The sequence below is a fragment of the Mesocricetus auratus genome, unplaced genomic scaffold (genome assembly GCF_017639785.1).
Source record: "Mesocricetus auratus isolate SY011 unplaced genomic scaffold, BCM_Maur_2.0 Super-Scaffold_100019, whole genome shotgun sequence".
NCBI lineage: Eukaryota > Metazoa > Chordata > Mammalia > Rodentia > Cricetidae > Mesocricetus > Mesocricetus auratus.
In genome coordinates this window covers 22,830,250-22,847,119 of record NW_024429200.1, presented here as the reverse complement: position 1 = coordinate 22,847,119, position 16,870 = coordinate 22,830,250, and the positions used below count along the sequence as shown (strand labels likewise).

The 16,870-nt window shown below is 40.3% G+C and overlaps 1 protein-coding gene across 5 annotated transcripts in view; it reads left to right on the top strand.

The window, feature by feature from the left end:
* Nucleotides 1-16,870, top strand: part of St7 (suppression of tumorigenicity 7) — a 235,582-nt gene that overhangs the window by 168,735 nt on the left and 49,977 nt on the right. For all 5 annotated transcript variants that reach the window (XM_040728452.1, XM_040728451.1, XM_040728454.1 and 2 more), the window contains one exon: nucleotides 11,959-12,073. In XM_040728452.1, coding sequence (XP_040584386.1) covers nucleotides 11,959-12,073 — 115 coding nt within the window. The remainder of the gene's footprint in view (nucleotides 1-11,958; nucleotides 12,074-16,870) is intronic.

Below are 16,870 nucleotides of genomic sequence, written 5' to 3'. Positions count from 1 at the left end.
CATGACTAGATGATGTCAGTCATGAGTTTGAATATGATCTTAGGTTTCTTAATTAATCTTGTTTTGATTAGTCTATTATGCAGGATGTTCAGATGGATTGGAGTTATGTACATTGCAGATTATCCTAGGTCAAAAGTAAGACTATACACTGAGATATAAACAAAATATAACAAAGGAGGTGTCCTGGTTATTTTTATGTCAACTTGACACAATCTGAAGTCATCTGGGAAGACGGGGGGACTCAATAAAGAAAATGCCTCTGTATGATTTGCCTATAGGCATGCCTGTAGTGCATTTTCTTGGTTAGTGGTTGATGTTGGAGGGCACAGCTCACTGGGACAGGCAATCCTAGGTTGTGCAAGAAATCTGGCTAAGTATGTAACAGAGAGCAAGCCAATAAGCTACATTCCTCCAAGGCTTCCGCTTCAGTCCTGCCTCTAGGTTCCTGCCCTGAGTTTCTGCCACGTTTTACCTTCATTGTGGATTATGATTGGAACATGTAAGCTGAGATAAAGCCTTTCCTCTCCAAGTTGCTTTTGATCAAGATGTCTAATGACAGCAATAGAAATCCTAATTATGGCAAAAGATGACAACTATTATTATGGCATGAGCTTACAAGGAGGAGGTACCACCACCCAACAGCCAAGTAGAAATGGTCTTGAGCATACTGTGGAGAACTAGAAGCCAACTGTACATTCTCCCTGCTAGTTACAGATGTTGGAGAAATTAGCTGTAGATGATGCAGTCAACCGAGGCCAGTAGCTGTGGGTATGTTTGGGAATTGTATGGTCACAGGCACTATTGTATAGTCACAGGTCCCAGGAAGATTGAGTAGAAAGATTGAGTTGATTACAGAGCAGTGTTTAGATGAGTGTCACGACATGGAGTACAGCTCAGCACCAACTGCCATCCTAAAAGAACCTTCATTGAAGTTACGGTGCATACTACCTTGTGACATGCCTGCCAGGGCATCTGTTAACTGTGCTCCAGGTAACCAAATGAGTTGACCTCCCAAATCATGCCATTTGCTGTTACTTATATGAATGCGGAAGACTGTCTGCCAAAAACAGTGATTGTGGTTTTGGCAACAAAACCTCTTTCTGACAGAAATGGTTGGTCAATACGTTTAGCTGCTTACTGAAGCCAATCCTGTCACAGGAGACCCGAGCCATCACAGAAGGCAGGATACACATTGTCTTCTTTTCCTTGGGCCTGCTTCCTGGTCATTCAAAATATGCATTGAACTTTCCAGGCTTATTCCTTATCTCAGGGCGAGGCCACAGCACATTCAGGATGATACAGAAATATCCTACTCCAAGAATTACCTGGAATTTGAGGAAACTTATCAATCCTTGAGGCGCCTGACACTATGCTTTCCTATGGAGTTCATCACTGGGAGATTTCCTCTACAGCAACAGATAGAACAGTGGTGCAGTCAGAACTTGGGATTTGGGAAGGAGAGCTCTTAAACATCTTACAGTAAGTGAAAAAAATCCCCTCTAATGGAAGAAGAGAATCTGGGTGGCATAGGTTCCACATAAAAAGCAAGCACAAGAGGAAGTTCTGTCCCAAAAGCATGTGTGGTAGGACTCTGTAAGTGTGTGCATGGGCTATATTGATCACTGAAAATCTGAATGAGCTAAGCATTGCCTTGACAGGAAACACAGGAAGTCATGTAGGTCATCCTCTAGCTCTTTGGGGTTTTGTGAGGCACAAAGCTTATTGGCAGACCACGGTCATGCCTGCAACTGGTTCTGTATGTAGATATGTGTCACTCCATTGAGGAACAGGAGATTCAACTACCATCCATGCAGGCATTGACCACATTGCTTTTCAGTTGGTGTGGTTCAATATTTCTTATTAGTGTACATTGAAGCCTCTGGAAGTTGCATCTTATAGTATCTGTGCAAATGGAATGCTCCTCTGCCTCTGAGGACTCTAACATGTAATTCATTTTTCCCTCTCGTGGGCCATAGTGTCAGTAAAAATAACTGATAAAATAACAGCCACGCAGTGTAAAGTGTCTTTTCTATTTTCTGTTTATGCCTTTATTTGACACTAATTAAAAATGTCAAACCTGAAACTCTAGCAAAATAATATCTGCTGTTTGAATATAATACAGGCCAAATTGTTTAAACCGTAATTAGGCTAAGCTTGAATTGACCTCAGTAGGAATCTGGCTGAGGCTCTATGTTAATTACCTTTGCCTTAAAATATGTAAGAGCTTTCCCTCGCAAGGAACAATACATGGATAGCTAAACTAATAAAACGTTTAAATAGATGCAAATCAAACCTGAAAAGTTTAAACTGTTGTTTTTATCCTGTAAGTCAGTTGAAACAAAGCATACAGACTGTAGTTCTAAGTTATGTCCACAGAGCATTTCAAATCCAGTGAATGAACTTTCCTCCTCCGTCCATTTGAGCTCATAAATGTTAACTTCAGAAGTGCTTCAGAGCCTTCCATTGAAACAAACTTGAACTGACAATAGCCAGATGATGTAAAATTGGAACTGAAATTCTATCTGTGGCCCATCCCATGTTCTTCTTCATCGGTATTAGAGGAATCAGGAAAGTTAATGTTTTCATTCTACAGAAACTGTAATATTTAGGCAAAGCAGGGCATATAAATTTCTTGCTGCCAGAAAATAGCAATTAGCAGTGAGAAGAAGACAGAGGGAAATAAATAAACAGAACTTTGGTAGATAGTGAGTGAATTTGAGAATTTATTTAGAATGACTCGGCTTATAGAAAACAGGCCTCAACATTTATCATATGCTTTCATTCAAGCTTGATATGGGAACTGTAGTCTTTTCTTAATAGGCAAATTATGTCGCCAAACCATTTTTTGTACTTTATTTCTAAATAAATAGAGATAGACTATGCAATATTGTGTAACCAAACTCAAAGGGAAACCAGTCATACCAGGGATAAACAAATAGCATATCAGAAATTCAATATACCCACATCAACATTGTATAAGGATGATGGCTTCATATTTGTCTGGGGGTGATGGTTGTGAGTGATGTGTGTGTGTGTGTGTGTGTGTGTGTGTGTGTGCTGTGTACTATGTGTTTCTCCTCTCTTGCTGATGAGAAAAATGAGCTCACCCCAAAAACTCACTGCTTCTGAATGCAAACTCATATTTATATCTGATGCCAGGTGGTCATGTTCTTGATTTCTGCAACATGCCTTCTATCCAACGGTGAGTCCTTTTATTTTGAAAACAATGGGCTACAGGTAGTAGGGCTGTCGGTGTAGGTCTGAAAAAGAACTTTGATGACACAACAACAATAAAAAAAATACCATTTTAACTAGTCTTGTCTAAGCCTAACCCCAAGAGCCAAATAGGGAAGGAATTTACCCTACAATAGACTTACCTCCAAAATATCTTTGAAGATGAGGTGATAATTTATGTAGTTCCTTATAGTAGGTCTGTTAGTATGCTTACTTAAAGTGGGTGGATAAGGAGGAATTGGGGCTCTAGATTCTGGTTCATGTGAGATTAGCAGTTATTTGATGTCATTGCGCAGTTGGACTACAGTGGGTCAGACTATAGGATCAAGTGACTTCAAGTTTCTGTTTCTTCAGAGACTTCTTTTTAAAGACAGCATCTCACTGTGTAGACCAGGCTGGCCTTGGATTCACAAATATCTGCCTGCCTCTGTCTCTTAAGTGCCAGGGACTAAAGGTGTGCACCTCACCTGGCTGAGGTGCTTTCTTAACACGCTAGCCACACTCGGGAGGTGCTGAGCAGGGAGGCTAAGTGGCGGCTGGGAAGGAAGGCCTCTTACTTTTTACAGCAGTCTGCCAAAGCAGCTGTGGGTTAGAGATGTCAGGCTTTTAAAGAATGATATTACCGAGAAATGCTTTTTAGAAAACCTTTTGGGCTTTAAATTTTCCTCTTGTTAGCCAGGGCTTGGCAAATGAAAGACTGTGGTTCACATCCAGCCTGTTACCTGCTTCTGTAAAGAAAGTTTTATGAGAACACAAGATTTGTTGTTCATTTACATATTGCCCGCAGCTGTTTTCAGGTTCTAAGTATTCAATAGTTGTCCTTTTGTTTTTAAATTATCGATTATCGAGCCATATAAATAAAATGACTTCAGAAGTTGAGAGAAGTAGAACATAGGGTGTAAGAGACCAGTGATATTAGTAGATGGAAGAGAGTTGGAGAAGATGCCATGTGAGTGGAAACCCAAGGTAGAAGAAAACTAGTGCTCAGGGGCTTAACAATCTAGAAAATGAAGCAGGTAGTAAAGGGCAGGAGCTGAATTTCAACTCAGAAACAACTCCAAATTTAGCCCCCCCACCCCGTTTCCTTAAATCCATGCAAATACAATGCAAGGAGATATCTAGGCATTGTTTCAGATGCAGAGTGCTTTAGTTCTCCAGACTTGGCAGTCCAGAGACTGGAGCTGTGATGTGTTGAAATTTGGATTCGATGTTGATGACTGGGTTTGAATCATAGTCCCAGCATTGACCTTGGCTGAGTCCCTTGAATTTGCAGCCATCATTGTGTTGTGCTGGGGTGGCGGTAGGAGGGAGCTTCTCTGAAAAGTGAGGACAGTATCTGGAGGGTCTCTGTGGGCTCCACTGGCTCTCACTTTCTATGATGCTGTGACTTTAGGAGGTGGCATTTGATCTGGACTTCGGAGTGTGGGGTGATTTTGACAGGCTGCCTTGTAAGTGAGGGGGAAAGGTATTCCAGGTGGTGAAAACAGTTAGAGCAAAAACACAGTGACTAGAAACTGTAGAAGGAATTCTAGGAATGAGGCATACTAGCTCTGTCTGAGGAGCCTGGGCTTTAACCTTCAGCAAACCAGAAATCCAAATGGGGTCTGGCGCTGAACTGAGAAAGGACTTTAAGTTAGGCTTGTGAACTAGGAATTCCCTTCCTGCAGCTGTAGAACTGCAGAGGTCCTATAGTGTCTAATCTTGTGACTAGCCTCTTCTCCTAAAATAAGTCCCAGGGTTAGCAACTTCTACATCATCTACTGTGTATCTGGGCAGTTCTTAGCGTAAGAAAATTCATCAATACACTGAGTCAACTTAGTAGCTCTTCCAGCATGTAGATAATGGCAGACCATAAACAGTAGAAGAAAATGTTCAGGGATACGTAAGCCAAAGGCCTGACACAGACTCAGGATATCCTGACGTAATATGCATCTCCACAAAGGACTAGAACGTTAGGAAGCATCCTGGTCATGGAATCAGTATTGTGCATGTACAGAGGGTCAGTCTCTGAAAGTACAGGGACTGCATGATGTTACTGCCCACTGAGAAGCTGACTGCTAGGCTGTTGTGACAAACTCTGGTCAGTTGGAGCTGGAGGACAAGAAGGAAGGGATCCTGGAGTTTTAGGACTTACTTGGTCAGAGGAGCCAGGGACAGAAGGACAGTGCTCAAGGAAGGGGGCTCGTAGACAAAGGTATGAATGGGCATGTCCTGTCTAAGGCACTGAAAGCTCTCAATGACTGGAACATGGCCTATGTGAACCTGAATTTAATATGAATCCAGTGCTCTCTTCTTAAAGTTAATGAACTAATTGTTAGTGTGTGCATCTGTGTATGGTGTGTGCGCTTCTGTGTGTGTCACAGTGTGTGTGCATGTAAAGGTCAGAGTACAGCTTTATGTAGCTGATTCTTTCTGTCTACTGCCACAGAGAGTTGAGGGACCCGGCTCAGGTTCTTAGCCTCGTGTGTCAGTCCCTTTACTAACACAACCATCTTGTTGGCTGTGAGTAGCCAGTACTATTAAAAGTGACCAGTTTTCCTCTTAACTCATAAATATATATGAGTGCCTTTGAAAATGTTAGAACCCACAGAAGATATGGAGCAGGAGACAAGTCTCACCAGTCAGAGGTAATTCTACTTCAACATATGCCTGTGTTTTTATGCAAGGGCGCACAACAAAAGCAGGGCCTTATGGAAAAGTATGCCTTTATCAGCTTTTATCCGATGTAACACTGTATGCCAGCATTTCCCAGGTCATGCCACTGAAAGTTTTTTGAGAACTTTAAATTCCCAGGTGAAATATAATTATACCATTTCTTCCCTTCACTTCTCTCCCCTTTCCTTCCTCCAACCCCTTCCATGCTCCCCCTCACTGCCTCTGATTTTTATTGTTACACATGTGTATGTACATGTGTATGAATGCAATCTGCTGAGTCCACTTAGTGTTGCTTGTGTCCTGTCCTATGATTTCAGGGACAGCCGCTCAGTATTGAATAATGAATTAGGCAGCTCATCCCTAGGAAAGACCAGTTCTCCCTCTCAGCAGTTGCCCGTAGTTCTTTGCCTAAGAGTGGGACTCAGCGACCTTTCCTCTGTCTCTTTTAGCATATGTTCAGGCCTCCTTTAGGCAACCATATTGTTGCTGTACCATGTGTATAGCTTCCCTATTATTTCTAGGAGACATAATTTCACAGCCAACTTCCTGGTCCTTCTATGTGATGTTCTCTGAACCTTTAGGTACAGGATTTATGCTGTAGATGCCCCAGTTGGGGTTATCCTCCCCAAGATCATCTGAGCTCCCCATCACGATGAGTTCTGGTGTTCTGCAGTGGTCTCTGTCTGCACAGAGAATCTTCTTTGCCTGCTAAAAGGGAGGATTGGTCTGCATTCATCTGTAGGTATGAGGGAAAGCTTTAGAATGCAGGTAGGAATTATGCTGGTATAGTAAAGTGGTGGTAATACATTCTCCTCTATTCAGCTGGGCAATTTGACAGTAAAGCGATGGGACTAGAGAATATTATATTGAATGCGGTAACCCAGATTCAGAAAAATTAACATAGTTCATAGCTCCAAATCTTTGGATGTGAATGTATAACCTGGATTAATCACAGAAACCAGAAAATAAGAAGCAACCATAAAGATGGGAGGCTGGAGACGGGAGCAGGAGGATACAGGTGATGTATTGGGGAACTAGGAGAAACAGGGAGGAGATCTTTAACAGCAGGGGAAGGAGAAAGGTCAAAACAGAAGGAGGATGTAGGGAGGAGGGACAAATAACACTAAGGATGTTTGATGAAGCCTCAAGGAATCAGATTAATTTATTATTTACCTAAAATTATCTTTTATATGTATATATATATATATATATATATATATATACACACACACACACATATGTATATGTGATGTGATGTGTGTGCGTGTTTATGTATCTTAAATGAAGTTATGCCACTTGGGCCAAACAATGCTCCCCACAAGAACCTTAGACTACTTAACAGAATCCCAGTACCAGGCATAAGAAACCTCCATTTGAATTGTTGGTCACATTAATGTAAGTGACCCTCGAAACAATTTAAGCTATTGGTGTTGCCCTTGGCCACCTCTCAGACATTAAAGATGAGTATGTCCCTATTGCTGAAGACATTGCACACTTCAGACACAGTACTTAGAAGAGTTGGGGTTGGATCTAACCTAAAAACCTCTGTCTTACAGTCTAGCATCCATAATGCCAGAAGTTATTGTGCCAAGGGAGGGACACAAACAATAGTCCTACCCATTTGTGTTGCCTATGCACCACAGCAATAGCCAACATACCAAGGTAGTGCCAAAGAAGCAAGAATGGCACTCATATCTTGGCAGTAACAAGAAGTCACTGTATAACTGTACTTAATACCCAACCCAATAGGAGGAATCCATGCCTGGTACAAGAAACTTAACCAACTACCTGTGTCTAGTTAGGTCGTCGGGCTTAGAGGGGAACTTTAAAAATATTTTTTTATTAATTCTTTGGGAATTTCATACAATGTATTTTGATCAGAGTCACTCCCTATTCTTCCTTTTAACTCCTCCCAGATCCTCTCCCATCTCTCACCCCCAACCCCAAAAATTGTGCTGACCATATACCCTTACAGAAAACTGACTCTCCTTTCACTAGAAGCCATTAGCTACCCATACCCATAGCCTCTCATTTAGGGGTCATGAAGGATGATCTCAATGTATATTAAAAACAAAGCAAAAAACTTTTACAACAGGCTTGCAAAGGTTGAGTTGGAAAGAGGTGATACTGAGGTAAGAATAATGTTTCTAATGGCACGCTTCAGTTTAGAGTAGGAGGGTATAAGTAAAGTTAGGACATCAAGTTCAAAGACAACAGTTTGATGTGTGTGTTTGCTTAACAGCTTTGTGAGAACTTGAATGCTATCTGTACATCTTACATATTAAAAGCCTCAAGGACATGTAAGGTGTCCGCCCTGGCAGGAAACAGGATATTGATATCCCTGTGGCTCCAATACAGGAGATACCAAGGATGAGGAATAGATTTGAAAGGTTGTTCTAGGAGAGGGAAGCTTTCAGCTTAGTAGTAGGTGTGTTATTTTTATGGGCACAAGGTAAAGCTGTCAGAAAGATAGCTTATACGTTGATCCTGATCTCTTAGGTGAGAGGGCAGAGTAGACGTTTGCATGTGGGTACTCTTCACATGGAGATGAGGACACTGTGACCCTGCACACAAATAGCTTTAGAGATCAGATGTAGACGTGTCTCCTTGGGTTTTAATAAGCGTCAGTGTTTGAGCTTTAGCAACTAATACTTGGAATTGCATTTTAAAATTATATAATGTGACTTGTGTCCTTGGAATTTGATTATTACTTGAAAAATTGGTCAAAAGTGATAAATGTTTAAATGTTACAGTTCAGAAATTGTCTTTATTGTGTTGCCAACTGCTGCATGACAGAGAACTTGAGTTCTAACAAGTTTTAATTAGAAAAAGTGAAAAAAATCAAAGGATGATGTCAGCCAGGACCAAAGAGAACCAGAACAAGAAATACTTTTATTAGTTACAGAACATCCACAGTGTGTGGGGTTGTCTCATTGGCTTTCTTTAATGACAATGAATATATTGCAGGCCTCTTTCTGGGAGTCCAAACTATGGGTCTTTTTGGACACCAAATGATTTTGATAGGTGTTTTAGGTAGTAAAATTATGTTCTTTGAGTTTGAAAATAAGTAAATAAATATATAAATAAAAGATGTTCTAAATAAGTCATGGCTTTTAAAAAATATTCTTAACAAAGTTAGGATGCTAGAAATGGTCTTAACGAAGGAGGTAGACAGTCAACATCATGTGTCCATTGGCTGGTGGTAAATTAGCCTATTGTTTTAGTTACCATTTTTAGTTCATCCAAAAAGAAACTCTAATTTTATTAGTGATAGAAACAGTACAAATTTCAAACCATGCTTAGGATTACTATTGTTATGGAGAGGAAAGAATTGACTTGGTTTATGGTTCCACATCATAGTTCATCACTGAAGGAAGCCAGGATAAGAACTTGGAAAAAGGATCTGATGCAGAGGCCATGGAGGGGTGCTGCTTACTGGCTTGCTCCTCATTTCTTGCTCAGCCTGATTTCCTATAGTACTCAGAACCACCTGTGCAGTGAGAGCACACCTACCATAGGCTGGGCCCTTCCACATCAATCACTAATCAAGAAAATACCCTGCATGCTTACCTATAGCTAGATCTTACTGAGGCATTTTTCAATTGAGACTCCCTTCTTTTCAATGACTCTAACTTGTGTCAAGTTGTCATAATCTCCGCATAGTTTCTATCATAGGTATTGACAGAAAAAGATTTATTATTTAAAGGTAATTTATGATAATTGAAAGTAGATTTCCATCTAGGGTCTTAAATAGATCAATGCAAATCCATGAATTTATAAAGAACTGGTTCTCTCTCCTTAAGATGAAAATTTGCCCATATCTAAAGAAGGTTTAGTAGTAAATTCGTGTCCCATCGCTTTTTCTACTTACTTCTCACTGATGTTGAACACTATTATGTCTGAGTGCCGGTGGACTTGTCCTTCTCTGTATTGAGTTGGAAAGTGTTGCATGTTCCTCTAATCGATTTTTCTGTTTTAGTCACATCTCTTGCTCCTTACCATTTTACAGAACCTCAGTTTTCCACGTTCCACCTTGCTGCTGTGCCCAGTTGATGACCCCTGTTTTCTGAAATGTAGCAATCATGGCAGTGGTGCCCTCTATGCATTCAGACTCTGGTTTTTAGGCTCTCAAGATGGTCTTACTGTAAGCAGATCTTGGTCCCTAACTTGATAGTTTGCATATTCATCTTTGTGTTTAACTCCTCTTGTTACTTCTTTCCCTCGGTCAAGCAGGGACCTTGACTCCTGCTTTATTGAAGTTACCTCCACCCCAATATCTACCAAATTTTTTCTTAGCCATACTACCTTCTAGCAAGATGCTTTCCTAGTTCTGTTTTGTCCAGGCTGCTTAGTGCCCCCTTGATTTTCCTTTCTCTCTGACTTCCATGTAAATTGCTCTAGACAAGCTACCAGTAGCTGCTAAAGTCTGTGAGCTGTGTTTCCATCTTCCCCAGGCTTAGTCTCTGTGGTATTCTGTAGTTAATGAACATCTTCTATTCTGAAAACCTCTCTCTTTTAGGTTTCCTTCCACTTTAGATTTGTACAAATCAGTCCTGTCATTCTTCTAAAAAAGAAAATAGAAAAAAAGAAGCACCTAATGACTTAAATGTATTGTCTATTTGTAATCTAGTATTAATTTTATTATTTATAGGAATTGTAATATGTATGTGTGTTTTTATGTTTGTGTGTGTACACGTGTGTGGGTTCACATGTGTATGTAAATACATGTGCATGTGTGTGCTCCTGCATATGGATACCAGAGGTCAGCTTTGGGTGTTGTCAGGTGATGTTTGCCTTGTTTTGTTTTGTTTTCACCAAAACTAAAAAAAATATTTCAACAGTTCTTTGCGAATTTCATACAATGTATTTGACCATATTCATCCTCCCCAGCTCTTCCCAGCCCACCTCTCTTCCTTACCCATCCAACTTGACGTCTTCTTTTTCTTTTTCTCAATCCTCTCAAGTTCTGTCTGTGCTGTCAATATACCCTTGGGTGTGAAGCTATCCACTGAAGTGTGGTCAACATAACAGGAGCTGCTGCCTTAAAGAAAACCAGCTCTCTCCCTGAGAGGCTACCAGTTGCCATTAGCTTCTCACCTAATGGGAGGAGTTGGTGCCCACCTCCTGTTCCAGGCTGGGATTTTGTCTGATTTAGCCTTGCGCAGTGTTCTGCAGACTCAACAGGGCACCCACATCTGTGAATCTACCTTCCTTTCTTGCTTTTTTAAAAAAAAATTACATAGCATCGCTCAGTGGCACCCGAGGCTTGCTGGTTGGGCTAGACTTGTCTAGCCAGCAAGCTCCAGGGTGCTCTTGTCTCTGCCTCCTCTGTGCTGTGAGTTACAGAAGCAGGCTGCTGCACCAGACTTTTTATTTTCGCATGGGTTCTAGGGAGGGGATCAAACTCTTCTGTAGTAGGCACTGTACCAACTCAGCCATCTTCTTAGTCTTTATATTTTTATATTGTATGAATATGTGATAAATTAAGTATCAGTTGTCCTGTAAAAAATAAATACTTCTTTTTCTATGTGTACACATTTGTGTGTGTGCATGTACATGTGGAATCCAGAGGACAATGTCAAGTATCTATCTTGTTTTCTGCCTCTCTCCATCCCTCCTTCCCTCTCTCCCTCCCTCTTCCTTCCTTCCTCCTTTCCTTTCTTGTTTTTCTTGTGTGTGTGTGAGAGAGAGAGAGGAGAGAGAGAGAGAGAGAGAGAGAGAGAGAGAGAGAGAGGATTTCTCACTGAAAGTCAAGCTTACTGATTCAGCTAAGCTAGCTGACTAGCTAGTCTCAGGATTCTCCTGCCTCTCTAGCATTGCACTGAGATCCTGAGATCAAAGGCATACACTGGAGTTGTGTTTTTGCTTTGTTTTTAATATGGTTCTGGAGATTGAATTATGGTTACATGGCAAGCAATTTACTGACTAAGCCATTTCCCCAGCCTCAAGTACTAATTCTAAAAATACTTGACTGTAGGAATCCTTTTATATATATTCCTTAAGTATCAATATAAAAATATAAGACATGCATATTAATATTAATTATTCCCCTGGTCTCTTGTTTCCTAGTTAATGAAAGAATTTCCCCTCCTAAGTATGTTCAATATCCATGAAAACCTTCTAGAAGCCCTTCTGGAACTCCAAGCTTATGCGGATGTCCAGGCAGTCTTAGCAAAGTATGACGGTAAGTCCTTGTGCATTTTTATGCATTTGAAAACTCCATTCTCCTTGATATAATCCAGTGATTAGCTAGGAATGACAACTTCAAGTGGGACTTTGATAACACTCTAAGAATTGTCACCTACAGTGTTAGATGGTTATTCTCTAGAGTCTTCAATTTAGTGCTTCCTGATGCAGACACATTATGTAGCTGCGCTCCTCTTTTAGCCTTACTTGTCATAACTCCTCTGATACACTCCACCCAGGCAGATGTGTGTCTCTCCTTGATTCCCTCAGAATCGAGAGACAGCACATCAGCACCAAGAGGTCTTCCCATGACACCTTGCGGGTCACCGTGATCACTACTGGTGGCCTTGTTGATGCTCTAGATCAATATAGAACAACTAATTGTCTTGCCAAGGGTGACAGTGATGAAGTAAATGTTTGAAGAACAAATCATGTTCCTTTCCCATAGGTCTTCCTTAGAAACAGACTACCTCCATTTCTTTATATGATGCCAATGACTTGAAGGTCCTTCGCCATTCTGGTTACTTCCTCATGAATTTATTCTACTTTACCTGTTACCAGTGAGTCAGGGGAAGAAACTGCTACAGTCTAGAGAATTTAAAACTATTCTGTTTATAGTGGTTATCTGTGAATTTAGTGTTTGATTAGTCGTACAAAATTATATACAGAATTACCTTCCATGCTTAGACTCTCTATAGAGTTCCATACTCTTCTGACTTATTTTAACAATTTTTTCCATAAAATGTGTTTGCTTATAGATTTGGTATGATGGCACGATTACTTATACTACATAATATTTTTTGGCATTGCAAAATATTCCTTCTTTAGTGAGCTTCAGTAGTCTATTTAAGAATTATTCAGATCACAGATCTCCTGGAATTCTTCAAACACAGAGAGCAAACTATGACATTTGAATTTTAGTTTTGACCCACATGTTCTTCCTAAGGGGTGGTGGTGTTTGCCCCTTCTGTTGAGGAAACTGAGCTGTTGTGTGCCTGTTTTTGTTTGTTTTCCTCAAAGTCTTGCTCAGAATGATGGAAAGCAAGAGCTTTCAGCCAGCAATGGCATCACTTTGCCCGTGTAGATATGCACACCCCATGTAACAAGATATACACAACTTAGTATGGAGCTGATTTTAAAGTATTTGTGGAATACTTTAAAGTAAACAAACTGAAGACTGTTTGGCCTTCACATCAGCTCATTTTTATTCTCTGTTTATCTTCTCGAATCTCACTATTCAGTTGAAGCTTGGAGATGTAAGCTATACACCATTGTGGGCACAATGTTCATATATTGAATATCTTTTAGTGCCAAAGGAATTAGTCTTATGCCATGGGTCTACCTGACAATGAACTTTTCCCAATGCAAAGTTCATATTTTCATCATGAGTGCTGATCTGTGCTCAGCCTTTGAGATCACAAGTCTCAAGACTCCTTTCGTGAAGATCTCAGTTCATTACAGAAATCATCAGCCTTGTGTTATAAAACTGATTGCCAAGTAAAGAAATGAACTCACTTGGATTTATTCATTGTCTCAATGTAGCCCATTGCACAGCCTCCATTCCTCAACAATCAAAAGCTGATTTATAAAATTCTGATAACATATGTTCGCATTACTTGTTACAACAGCCTGTCCCACCCTCTACAAAAACTTGGCTAGCACTTTGAAAAATTCCTGTATTTCAAATGGACAAACTCACCCTATCAAGGCCCATGTTGAGCTTTGTTTATGTTGTATACCTGGCAACAGACATGATGTTCTTGTTCATTATTCATGGAAAAAGAGTGTCACTGGTGGCAGGACACATGGTTTGCTGAGCTGCCTCATTAAAGCCTTTGAGTTCAGCAGTTGTCAATAGAGTGCAGATGACCTAACCCCATCACCAAAATCTGAGGGGAGCTTTGGTGCTGACTTGGTTTATGCTTGTGTCATTTACAGTAGAAATATCATGAAGTGGCTACTGAAGTTACTGTTGTTGAGGGTGAGCTGCAGACACTTAAGACTGTGGAAAATTTTGTCTCCCATTCTTTATCCCACCCCATGGCATGCTTCTTTGAAGTCCATCCCTGGTGCTTTTCTTGGAGACCCAAAGGATCTTAACTGAGCTGCTGGCCCTTTATCTAGCACTGCACAAGGAAGTGAGTGCTTTGGAATAGACAGCTTATGGGGCATCCTGTATTTTGCCCTGGTTCAAGTTCAATCATTCTTATCGTAGTTGCTAGAGACAGCACTTTGAATTGTAGCCCTCTGTCCCTCTCATAGAGTCACACCCAAAGCAACAGGATTATGTTATCTCTGCAAGTTGGAATGTTGTGGTTGGGTGGCTGTTTCTGGGATGGTTTATGGGTACAGCAGCCCTTCTTTATTGTTTGTTAAGTGGCTAAGTTTTAGAAGTCATGTTCTGGGAAGTGATATGAAGGGATTAGCGATGCTTTTCTGACCTTTGCAAAGAGGATTTAGAAAAATGGCAAGAATGGAGAGGAAAAAAAACCTGAGAAATAACATGCTTTGGGAAGAAGAGGACAAAATGCATTTCCCCTTGCCTCATTCTCCTTTACTATTATAAAAAGAAGAGAAAAGTTTGGCTTTGAAAGTTTTGAGTTTAAAAGACCTCGATATTCACAAATTCTTCTTATAATGCATCCTTTGGAAACTGTCTTTTCTAGGATTACAGATTAGTTTGTCTGCATTCTAATTTTGATTTTGTCTCTGAGATAACATCACAATGCCCTCCCCACAATGACTAAAGTAACAGCAGTAGCAACTGTAACAGCTAACATATTCGGTTCCTTTGTTAGTGTCAGACATTGTCTAAACCTTCATAAGACTGCTTATTTGACAAATATTGTTTGTTTCATCTAGGCTTGTGCTGTGTCTAAGAAGTATCTTGTTCATAGGAATCTAAATTTTCAAAGTAAAGTCATAATGATATAATAGAAAAGTGGTCATTGTTTAAAATGATGCGACTGCTGTAAGGAAAGAGAAAGTCAATGGTAAAAGTCATGTCTGTCCACTCCAGGTCTACCCTCTTCACCATCACTTACATTTTAAAAAATTGCCATTATTCTTGTTATTTTTGTTACTGTACCATTCTTCAAATATGTTATACACATTAGCAATACTCTCACAGTGACCCTGAAAAGGAGGTGGTTAGTCCATTTCAACAGATGTGGAAACTGAGGTATGTGAATTTATGTAACTTGCAAAATCACACATTCCTGGACAGTTGCAGACTGGGTTTCAAATGCAGGTAGGGTCAGCTCTAACTTCAAGTGTTTCCCTAAATGTGAGTCTTGCTACACTGATTAACTCTGCTTCTTGTACCAAGGCATGGAATATGTAGGCTGGGGCAGTGGTACACTTTCCATGGTGCTAAATTGCCTTTTAATCATTCTTTAGGAGATAGGTATTTCTGATGCTATTTTCAGTATATGGCTTCTCATCTTCAATCAACCTGTTTAATTTGTCACTAAGAGGATTTCATGTATAATATTAATTTAATTTGAGACTTAGGATTTTCCAGCCATGTATTTGTTATACATGGAATATTTTCACTATTAGGAAATCATCAGAAACTCTTTTAGAAGTCTTTGTGAAAGCTGCTACAACCTTTGGATCACCTTTCAATGAAGTTTATAGGCTACCTAGGTTGAAAACTTTAGTCTCAAAGCTTAGGATGGTCATATGGAAAAGAATCCATGTATCTATTCATTACGATCTGTGCTTTTCAATTCCAGAAGACTCTCACAGCACTAATGAAGTACCTGTGCTGACTACACGGTGCATGTAGAAGCATTTAGATCTGCTGTTTTTTGTAAATGATCCTGGGGGATTGCAGAAGGCATCATGGGAGGAGTACTTAAATTTCTACGTGTCTGTTCCTCTGTGGAGATGGAATCAAGGCCCAGAAGTTTCAGAAACTTGCTCTAGTTAGCACAGCAGGTGAATTATCATGGGGTTAGAGAAGTAGAATTGATCTCAGTATTGAGCGCTATGGAGCAGAGTGCGAGTTCAGAAACTGTTTATTGGTTCTGCAGCACCCAGCTTCTGCCCCTCACTTTTTCCAGCCTTATATAAATAGAAAGCTATTTATGAAATGGAAGCTTAAATATGAGGATAAGAACCAGTCCTGCTCCCCCACAAAGCCAGTATATGGCCTATTATGGAAATTAATAGAGATAATAGAACATATGTAGAGATAATTGATTATAAAAACAGAATGGCTTAGGTCCACCTAGAAGTAATTCTTAAAAATTTGGAAAGCTATAAACAAAAACCTTATGGACTCTGAGTCCTGATACAAAGACAGAGCATTCATTTGGATTCAGAGTTAGGTATTTTTCTCATTGGCATAAGGAGACTATCTGACAGAAGCAGCTTAAGAGAGAAAGGGTTTGTGCGGGCTCACAGCTGCTGTCTGCGTGTGGGGAAGGTGTGGTGCAGCTGCTTCATCCACAACAGTGCAGCTTGCTGCTCTACTTCTTGTATCTTAGAAGAAGAGAGTTTGGACTGAAAGTGGGGCTGAGTTATAACCGCCAAAGGTCCACAGCTGATGGTCTACAACTGGCAAGTAGACCCCATATGCTAAAGGTTCTCAAACCTCCCCAAACAACACTAGCTAGAGAATTAAGTTTTACAAACACTAGCTTGTGGGGACATTTCCCAGTCAAAGCATAAGAGTCCCTGGCCTCCAACCTTCCAGTAATGTGCATGAATGAAACAGAGCTACAGCTCTTTTGGACATTTACACTATTCTCTTTTTAGTAGTGGCTCTAAATTTAGTGGTCGACATAAA